At 36.3% G+C, this 10,952-nt stretch overlaps 1 protein-coding gene across 1 annotated transcript; it reads left to right on the forward strand.

Annotated features, from left to right (window-relative positions):
- The first annotated feature begins 1,186 nt into the window (after positions 1-1,186).
- LOC130801122 (uncharacterized) lies at positions 1,187-9,167 on the forward strand. Its single transcript, XM_057664883.1, has 4 exons — positions 1,187-1,260; positions 2,363-2,482; positions 6,779-8,366; positions 8,475-9,167. The coding sequence occupies exons 1-4, from the start codon at positions 1,187-1,189 to the stop codon at positions 9,165-9,167; spliced, it is 2,475 nt and encodes an 824-aa protein (XP_057520866.1).
- Positions 9,168-10,952: the final 1,785 nt, after the last annotated feature.

Below are 10,952 nucleotides of genomic sequence, written 5' to 3' on the forward strand. Positions count from 1 at the left end.
CATGGGTATTAGTAGATTTACCTCCATCTTGTGAACCGATTGGTTGCAAGTGGATCTTTCGTTAAAAGATGAGAATTGATGGTATTATCGATAAGTTTAAGGCCCTTTTAGTGGCACAACGCTTTCGACAAAAGCATGATATCGATCATTTCGATACATATGCAAGAGTTGCAAGAACAACCACCATTCGGTTGTTGGTAGCGTTAGCTTCAATTCATAATCTAGTGATTCATCAAATGGACGTGAAAACTGCCTTTTTGTATGGAGAACTAGATGAAGAAGTTTATATGAAGAAACCCGAGGGTTTGTTTTAAAAAGACATGAAAATAAGGTGTATAAACTTGTAAAGTCGTTATGCGGACTCAAACAAGCACCGAAACAATAGCATCAAAAGTTTGATGAGACAGTTTTGTCCTTTGGATTCAAGTTAAATCAAGCCGATAAGTGCATTTATAGCAAATTCGATGGGCAAGGCAACAGATTCATTATATGCCTCTGTGTTGATGATATGCTCATATTTGGTACTGATTTAGTACAGGTTCAAGAGACAAAAGAGTTTTTGTCAAGTTCGTTCCAAATGAAGGATATGGGGGAGGCCGATGTGATCTTTAGAATAATGATCATAAGAGATGGCAATGGAATCAAGTTAAGGCAAGCTCATTACATTGATAAAGTACTTAAAAATTCAACATGTTTGATACAACTTCGATCTTAACCCCAATGGATCAACATGTCAAGCTTCGTAGAGATGATAAGAAACCAGTTTCGAAAAGGTTATTGGATCTCTAATGTATGCGGTGACTTGTAAGAGACCTGATATAGCCTTTGCGGTGGAAAAGTTAAGTATGTTTACAAGTAATCCAGGACCACGTCATTGGACAGCGGTTAGAAGACTATTAAAATACTTGAAAGGTACTATAGATCGTGGTATCACTCATAGTGGAGAACCTCCAATTTTGGAAGGTTATTCTGATGCAAGTTGGATCACAAATGAAGAGGACAATTCTTCTACAAGTGGTTGGGTGTTCGTTTATGGGGGAGGAGCCATATCATGGTCTTCCAAGAAACAAACACGTATTGCCGATTCCACTATAGCTTCTGAGTTTATAGCGCTAGTGTATGCAGGAAAGGAAGCAGAATGGTTGCGAGATCTCATGTTTGAGATACCGATATTTCCAATGCCTATATGACCAATGGCAATTCATACGGATTGCAGGACGACATTAGCGAAGGCTTACAATTAGGGGTGTTCATTACCGGGTAACTTTTTAAACGGCCCGTGTCCCGGCCCATTTAATGCGGGTACCCGGTTTTCGGGTACCAAGATAAGACGAGTCGGGACACCGGGTACCCGGAAATTATTTTTTGGTTATTTTGACAGATTTAATTTAAAGTTTTTATTAGAGAATTCTGAGCAGAAATCAAAATAATGGTGAACAGTGCAGTAATTCTAGGCATAAAGAAGAAATCAGATTTAATTATAGTTGTTATAAACCTATTATTTAGGCAGAATTTTAAATTTTAAAACTAATAAAAGAAGAAATCAGAAATCAGATTCAATCCCTAAACAACAAGGATAATTATTAGAACAATTTTAGGCACCCAAGATTTCTATTCACCATTAAAGAAGAAACAAAAGAAGGTTTAGAATTAGAAGATGGGAAATCAACAAAACAAAAAAGAAGTTTAAGTGATTTATTAAAAACCCATGAAATTAATCAAACACCACCATTTTTAACACTAATTTCATCCCCTCAATTTGTAACACCTCCATTAACACCAATGGAATCTTGTCATAGTAATCAAAGTGGTGGGTAATAACCCATTTTTTGAATCTTCAAATGATGCTGAATTTAGTAAGATTGTGAAATCTTCTCCTCCTCCAATTTCATCTCTTCAATTTGCAACACCTCCATTATTGTATCTTAAAATGAAGAAAATGAGGAATTAAAACACCATTATCATTCTCCTTATTGTTTTAAGGGCGATTCTTCTTGTTCTTCACAAGTACTTCCTTTGGCTTCTTCTCCTTTAAATTTAGCACCATGTAACATGAAATTTAAGAATTGTCCTAACTTTGTAATGTATGTATGATGAAGTCTTTTTTTTTTTTTTCCTGAAAACTGAAAAGAGAAATCAGAAAACCCTAAAAAAAAATAAGTATATATAATAACTATAACTAAGCGGGGTATTCACGGGTACCCGGATCCTTTTAAAATCGGCCCATGACCCGACCCGGAATTTTCAAATTTTTTTATTTTTTGACCCACCATTTATGAGGCGGGTCGGCGGGGCGGGTATTTTTGAGCACCCCTACTTACAAACAAGTGTATAATGGTAAATCTTGTCATATTGCTCTTAGGCACAACCTAGTCCAAGGATATATCGTTAATGGGGTCATAACTCTTGATTATGTGAACACTAAGTTCAATTTGGTTGATTTCTTCACTAAAGCCATGAGTAGGGATTCAATTGAACAGGCGTCAGTTGCAATCGAATTACGTTAACTAAATTCAATAAGAAAGCCCAATTCACGCATGATTAACGTTGTGTTTGAATTCAATGTGGTGTAATTCTTTTTCAGTTTTGTAAGAAACAAGTTTTAATGACCTATAGTTGCTTTAGACCGTGAATAGCAAGGTAGTCGTCAATTAAAGTTCTCAAGGCTCGGAGTTGAAGAGCTCTTGATGAAGTATCCATTCGCGGGAATATTTTATACGTAAGGAGAACATACCTATATAAGTTTGAAGTTCGGGCCGCTTCAAGTAGTCAAGATTAACGTATGGTTTAAAACATGTAATAAGGCATAGACTAAGCAAACACGTAACAACAGAACCAAAAACATGTGCTCGAGTTGTCTGCTCGTTCGAGCACTTTCTCGTTCGTCAGACAGTTTGTTCAGAAAGCTTCTGGAGTGTGTTTTGGCTTATGCTTGTTCGAGCACCTATAGTGCTCGTTCGAGCACATTGAAATAGAACATCTGTTCGTGATAAGAAACTTTGTTTCATGGAGTAATGTGTTGTTATGAATGAATGTTTTACCTCATAATTAACTGATAATCATCAGTTATTATTGATGTATAGTTTTGGATGAATTCATGTCACTTCAACTCTATAAATAAGAGTGAGTGCATGGAAATCATTTATATCTTGAGCATCAATTTCTGTCATGTCTTTCTCTCAATCTCTTGAAATATAGAAAAGAGTAATTAACTCTTTTATTGTTTTCTGGTTTTAATCTCTACATAAACACATAATCATTTAGTTCAATCGGTTCATACTAATTGGTTGATGTGATTGATTGTATCTCATTGTGAATTTCCACATGAATAACCCAAGTACCTTTGTGGGGGAAATATCACAATAGGAAAGCTTAAAGTTGCCTTCAATCTATATCAAGATTTTCGAGTGACGTTTATCGTTGCAAACATATCTTCTCTACAGTGTTGTTCAATTCGAAGTTCATTGAAGGAAAGAGTGCATTACCAAACACAAAGGAGACACTACAAACATCATTTTATATTTGTAGTTTATTTTCCGCATTATTATTTGTAATAACATATCTATAACATTCATAATTAGGTCAACATGATAGTGGTGCAACATTGTAAAGTGAGGAAGCTTGTGCCTTGATTTCCTATTAACAAAACAATTATCATTCAAATTGGCGGTGGATATTGCATGTTTTTCACAAAAGACTTCCGACATCCTTCAAAGGAGAATTTATATTCTTTTTTATACAAAGTAGATATACTATGTTTTGTAGTGTAGTAGTTTGCGATGAACTTTGAATCATCATACTATTTTTTATACATACATATATATATACATATATATATATATATATATATATATATATATATATATATATATATATATATATATATATATATATATATATATATATATATATATATATATATATATATATATATATATATATATATATATATATATATATATATATGTGTGTGTGTGTAATGCCTCGAATTTTTCTCTGTGGCATAATTTCCATTTTATTCCCCTTTCTAGTTACTTTTCTCTAAGTCTAGTTTGTAATTTAAAATAATTTATTATGATATTATTTGTGGATTATTATAACTATCTCTTTTATGCTTTATAATGTGATTTAAAAGGTGCGTAAGTTATTATTATTATTATTATTATTATTATTATTGTTGTTGTTGTTGTTGTTGTTGTTGTTGTTGTTGTTGTTGTTGTTGTTGTCTTCGTGTTAATATATTATTTTTATTAAATTTATGTACTACTATTATATGTCCTAGGTTATTTATTTTTGGACCAACTTGTGGTAACAAGTTTTAAATTAGGAGGACTAAACATAATTTTTTTTAGTACATTATTATCATGATAGGCTTGTAAAATTAGTGTTTAATTAGGTTAATTAATTTTAATTCATGCTTAATTAATTGGTACATTCTAGAATGGAATGAATGCTTGAACATCCTTCAAATCTTTTCATTTTCTTTTCCTCAAGTTGATTGAACTTCCTAATGCTCATAAATTTTAGCCATTATGTGAAGTCTTTTGGGATGGTTTTTCTCCTCCTATAAATACTAGCCTATTGTTATGGAAATTTTCATTCATTCATAAACTAGCTCATAAACTTTCTTTCTCTCATTCTTTTCTCTCAAAATAAAAAAAAAAGAATACTTGCTTTATTTTTCTTCAAGTTCCAAAATATTATCATATTTTTGGGCTACCTTTGAAGACTTATTTTGAATTATTCAAGCTTACTTCAAGGAATTTATTTTGCAAATTATTTGGGAGATTTTCTGGGAGTTTTCTTTAATCTTCTAAAGATTATTACTTTCCTCCATTATCCAGGTAACTAGATTTTTCTTCACTTAGTTTCTTAATTAAACATAGAAGTCTTGTTTAGAATTAATTAAAATTTAAATTGATTAATTCGGTTTTATATAGTAAATTTTGATTTAATTATTTTCGTGCATATATTATTGTTATTTTAATCTTCTATGATGTGTCATAACATAGATTTAATTTAGGATTGGTTAAAATTTATTTTCGTGATTTGAATACTTTTATTTTAAATTATTATGAAAATTTGGAAAATCCACACTTTTTAGTAATAGTAATTTTGCTATAATTTATTGATTTTAATTTATTTCCACATTATTTTAACACTAAAATATGTTACAATCAGTAGGTAATTGTGTAAAGTAATTTTGATGAATTTAGGTTTAATTTTACAAAATTATTATTTAATAATGGCTTAAACTAGTTAATTTGAATTTTGTGAATTAATTAAGGTTAAGAGGAATTAAAAATCTGATTTAATTTATTAATTTATTATTTTTGGTTATGTACTTAATCTGTTGGTTATGTGTTAATTTCGTGTACTACTTATTTATTTAATTAGATAGTTTATGACCATTTGTTGTTAAAGTCATGTAAATGGAGAACTTGACTTTGGCATTGACTTCGACCTTGACCATTGACTTTCGTTCACTTTTATAATGGCTATGTGATTTTATTTTGATGGTTTATAAAACTGTTTTGTTGCTTGTCGACAAGTTTATACTTAAGAATAAAATAACATTGTTTGTAGTATATTCTTGCCAAGAGTTGTAGTAAGGTGTATTCTTGATTAAGTTCGAATTATCCTTATTCCAAACTCAGACATTACAACTTAAACTGTATGATTTTGATCTTGATTGGTTTTGAACTATTCCATAGGAGTTTTGGTATTTTGGAAATGGTCATTGTGGCCTTTGGGTTCTTAAGGGTAAATCCATAGTGGTTCCTTATGAACATTTGATTTGGTTTTGGAATTTGACTATTTGGTTCTTAAGGGTATCCATATTGGTTCCTTATGAACATTGGTTTTGTTGTTATTTGGAAATCGTTGGGTAAGTCCATAGTGGTTCCTTCGATTGGACAGCACATCTATAGTAGATTGGTTTTGGATTTAGTTGTCGTTCTCGTTATGCTGGATCTTCGGAAAACGAGAGAGATTGGCCATTCTTAGACAGGGTTATATCATTGTGGTTGACCCGAGGTTCGCCCTGACTTTATCTAGGCTTAGTGGGCCGCGAATTTGTTCACTGCGTCTGTTCCAAGTACGACTTGAAAATATTATTAACTTGATTTTATTAAATTGTCTTTGAAAAGTTATCCTTGGTTTTAATTGATTTGGTTATCCTACTTTGGTATTAATTGAATTGATCAACATTATTTGACTCTATCGGTTTGGCTTGTATGGTTGGATCGTTGTTAATTGATTTGAATTTTAATTAAGCCTCGCATTAGTTCTTTTTTTAAATTTGAACCTTGGTGTTAAGGACAGTCTAGTTACTGGCCACTAAGTGGTAATTTGTTGTTTAGTTGTTGCAGGTAATGATTGAATTCACTCGGAGCAACTGGGGAATAAGACTGAGAGAGTGTAGGGTTACCTAGAACATTAAGTTGAAGTTTAGATGTTTTATTTTTATTTATAGGAATGTTTTACTCCCTGGATTATTATGTAATGACTTTTTGATTTAGTTTATTCGAAGTTATAATATTCCGAAATTTACTGACCCAACTTAGTGTATTGTTTCCGCCAGTACACCCTATATTAAGACGGGTCATTACAGTTGGTATCAGAACTGAACGGTTCCGAGGCTTGCTTGAGTGAGTTACTTGGAATCTAAGCAATTGACTTGACCATAGAGTGAGGTACTTGGGTAGTAAGAAATGGGGATTGCTTTTAGAAAAGTAAGGAAGTATGTAAGACTACATATAAATTTCTGTTTTTGTAGGATGCCTCCTAGAAGAAGAACATGTGCTGAGAAGGAGTCTTCTCGCCAACGTTTGAGAGCTCTAGAGAATGCTATCATTGCCCTCGCAAATCGATCCACTGGTCCGGCTAACAACCAGTCTTTTTTTGATTGGTTTGATCGTCACCGTCCCCCAGCCTATGAGGGTACTGCCGATCCTGTAGTTCTCGAAGGTTGGTTGCGTGAGATAGAAAAACTCTTTGACGCGACCGGCTGCCCAAATGCTGAAAAGGTAGCTATTGGCTCGTATTACCTGAAGAAAGAGGCTGACAACTGGTGGGGTATGGTCAAAGCTGAATATCTTGCTACCACTGGCTTTGGGTGGGAACAGTTCTCCACGAAGTTGAAGGAGAGATTCTATCCGGACGAGTTGAGGTGGCTGAAAAGAGAAGAGTTTCTCTCTCTGGAACAGGGTTCTATGTCAGTGCAAGCATATACTGACAAGTTCACAGAGTTGTCTCGTTTTGCTGCTGTTTTGATCCCTTCTGAAGTTGAGAAAGTGAGGTTGTATGTAAGGAGGTTAGACGCCCGGATTAGGGTACCAGTGATGTGTTCAGGTGCTGCTACTTTCCAGAGGGCTTATGAAGTTGCCCTTAGTGCTTATGCTGCAGTTCAAGAGGAAGAAGCTGCTAGACGTGCTCTCACAGCCAAGAGGCCCCCTCCCTCATTTCATACTGCAAACCCCTCCAAGAAGTCTAAGCTTATTCCTGCGAAGAAGGGGAGTACTTCTGATTCTAGACCAAAGAAGTGTTTCAAGTGCCAGAAAGATTGGCACCCTGGCAAAAATTGTGATGGTTCTGATGTCAAGTGTTTCTATTGCAATGGTGAGGGTCACCGTTCGTACTCTTGCCCTAAGAATTCTGATGCAGGCAAGACAATTACTGGTGGTAATGTCCCTCTCCGCAACAGGGTTTATAATATGACCGAAACTGAGGAAGAATCGGATGTTGATGTCATTGCCGGTACTATTCTCGTAAACTCTATTCCTGCTTATGTTTTATTTGATACTGGTGCTACTGCTTCTTTCATCTCTTCTTCCTTTATTGAAAAAGCCAAGTTGAACTCTTCTATGTCTGTTAAATCTGTGATCTCCCTTCCTAATGGGGAGAAAATTTCTTGTCATCGCGCTTTTCGAAGCGTTCCTGTTATCATTAACGAGGTAGAATTGACTGCAAATCTTAAAGAGTTCCCCATGGACGAATTCGATGTGATATTCGGCATGGATTGGTTGAAGGAATACCGAGCTGTATTCCATTGTAGGGATGAGAAGGTGGTGTTGAGAAACCATAAAGGGGAGAGAGTTTCTTATTCTAACACCAAGGCAAAACATGGTGTGAAGATCATCTCTGCTATGAAGATGATGAAAATACAAAGGAAAGGGAATGAAGTTTTCTTGTGCAAAGTGACTGAAGTCTTCGAAGGCGTTAAGCTTGAAGACATTCCCATTGTCAGGGACTATCCAGATGTATTTCCCGAAGAATTACCTGGAATCCCTCCCGAAAGAGATGTAGAATTTGGGATTGATTTGATTCCAGGTACCGCTCCTATTTCTAAACCCCCCTATAGAATGGCACCCTCAGAAATGCAAGAGTTAAAGACTCAGTTGCAAGAGCTTATCGATAAGGGTTTTATAAGGCCCAGTGCTTCTCCTTGGGGTGCTCCAGTTCTATTTGTGAAGAAGAAAGATGGTAGTATGCGGCTGTGTGTTGACTACCGTGAACTGAACAAGGTAACTATCAAAAATAGATATCCCTTGCCAAGAATTGACGATCTTTTTGATCAATTAAAGGGCGCGGGTGTCTTTTCTAAGATTGACCTTAGGTCTGGTTACCATCAGATCCCTGTGAGGGAAGATGATATTCAAAAGACAGCTTTCCGGACTAGGTATGGGCATTATGAATTTGTCGTCATGCCCTTCGGTCTTACGAATGCCCCTGCTGTGTTTATGGACCAGATGAATAGGTCCTTTCACGATTTGTTGGATGAATGTGTAGTTGTCTTCATTGACGACATCTTGGTATTCTCGAAGGATGAAGAAGAGCATGTTAAACATCTAGAAATGGTGTTAAACATTCTCAGGAAGCAGAAATGGTTTGCCAAGTTCTCAAAATGTGAATTCTGGCTTAAGAAAGTGGCATTTCTAGGCCATGTTATTAGCAAGGAAGGTGTGAAGGTTGATCCAACAAAAATTAAAGCTATTCTAGAGTGGGCAAGTCCCTCTAGTGTAACTGAAGTTCGGAGTTTTCTAGGACTTGCAGGCTATTATCGAAGGTTTGTGCATAACTTCTCTATTATTGCTCAACCTCTGACAAAATTGATGAAGAAAGACTGCAAGTTTAGATGGTCCGAAGAGTGCGAAAAGGATTTTTAGTTATTGAAAGAAAAGCTCACATCTGCTCCTGTCTTAGTCTTGCCGACAGAAGGAGAGGAGTATGAGGTGTTCAGTGATGCCTCGAAGAGTGGACTAGGGTGTGTGTTGATGCAACGGGGTAAGGTTATTGCCTATGCTTCAAGGCAATTAAAAGTTCATGAGAAGAATTACCCTACGCATGATCTTGAATTGGCTGCAATGGTGTTTGCATTAAAGATTTGGCGACACTATTTATATGGTGTTTCGTGCAAAATTTACACTGATCATAAAAGCCTCAAGTATATTTTCACTCAGAAAGAATTGAATATGCGTCAGAGGCGCTGGCTTGAGCTTATCAAGGATTATGATTTGACCTTGGAGTATAAGGAAGGAAAGGCTAATAGGGTTGCTGATGCCCTGAGTCGAAAGCCTGGACCCTTGCTAAATTTTATGAAGGTTCTCTCCAAGGACTTATGTGAGGAATTCCGCAAGATGAAAATTGAAGTGGTATCATTGGGTGGGGTTAAAGCTCGCTTAAGCGCTATGAGTTCTGAGCCTGCTCTTTATGCTGAGTTAAGAGAGAAGCAACAAAATGATCCTAAGCTTTGGAAGATTCGAGCTGCAAAGGCTCAAGGACGAGCTGAGAGTTTTGATATTGCAGAGGATGGGAGTATAAAGTTCAAAGGGCGATGGTGTGTGCCTAATGATCCGATTTTGAAAAACGAAATCATGAGTGAAGCTCATAACACTCCTTATTCAGTGCATCCTGGAGGTTCGAAGATGTATAAGGACCTCAAGCTAAGCTTTTGGTGGCCTTGTATGAAAAAGGAGGTTGCTGAATTTGTTGCCAAGTGTTTGGTGTGTCAGAAGGTGAAGATTGAGCATCAAAGGCCAGGTGGTTTGTTACAACCCCTTCCTATTCCAGCATGGAAGTTTGACTCTGTTTCCATGGATTTTGTGATGGGGCTTCCTAATGCCGTTGGTGGCTTGAATGCAGTGTGGGTACTAGTTAATCGCTTGACCAAGGTTGCCAGATTTATTCCTATGAAGAAGACTTGGTCGATGGAACAAATGACGGAGGCTTATTCAAATGAAATCATAAGGTTGCATGGTGTACCTAGGGAAATTGTGTCCGATCGTGATCCCAGGTTCTTATCTCATTTCTGGTCCTCGTTACAAAAGGCTTTTGGTACTAAGTTGAAGTTGAGTACCGCTTTCCATGCTGCAACTGATGGGCAAATGGAGAGAACAATCCAGACTTTGGAAGACATGCTCCGTGCTTGTGCCCTGGAATTCCAAGGCTCGTGGGTGAAGTCTTTAAGCTTGGCAGAGTTCTCTTACAACAACAGCTATCATGCGAGCATCCAAATGGCTCCCTACGAGGCTCTTTATGGCAGGAAATGTCGTAGTCCTACTTTCTGGAGCGACATAAGTGATTCGTTGGTGTTGGGACCCGATCTTATCCAATCTACTGTAGATAAGGTCAAAGTTATTCAATCAAAGATGAAGGCTGCCCAAGATCGACAAAAGTCTTATGCCGATTTGAGTAGGAGACCTATTACTTATGATGTTGGGGATAAGGTGCTTTTGAAGGTATCCCAAATGAAGGGAGTAATGAAATTTGGTGTGAAGGGCAAGCTCAGCAGTAAGTATGTAGGTCCTTATGAGGTGCTTGAGAGGATTGGTGAAGTGGCTTATAAGTTGGCTTTGCCAGTCGAGCTATCTAAGGTTCACAATGTGTTTCATGTCTCTCAGTTACGGCGTTATCGAAGTGACCCTTCGCATGTTATAGCCGTAGAGTCGGTA

This window comes from Amaranthus tricolor, chromosome 15 (genome assembly GCF_026212465.1).
Source record: "Amaranthus tricolor cultivar Red isolate AtriRed21 chromosome 15, ASM2621246v1, whole genome shotgun sequence".
NCBI classification, from domain to species: Eukaryota; Viridiplantae; Streptophyta; class Magnoliopsida; order Caryophyllales; family Amaranthaceae; genus Amaranthus; species Amaranthus tricolor.

Bases quoted from the DNA above. Each gene is read 5' to 3' on its own strand.
- LOC130801122 (XM_057664883.1), top strand. From the start codon at position 1,187: ATGACCAATGGCAATTCATACGGATTGCAGGACGACATTAGCGAAGGC. The intron at 1,261-2,362 runs GTAACTTTTTAA...TATTGCTCTTAG, and splicing joins TTAGGGGTGTTCATTACCGG to GCACAACCTAGTCCAAGGAT. The intron at 8,367-8,474 runs GCACCCTCAGAA...CTATTTGTGAAG, and splicing joins CTAAACCCCCCTATAGAATG to AAGAAAGATGGTAGTATGCG.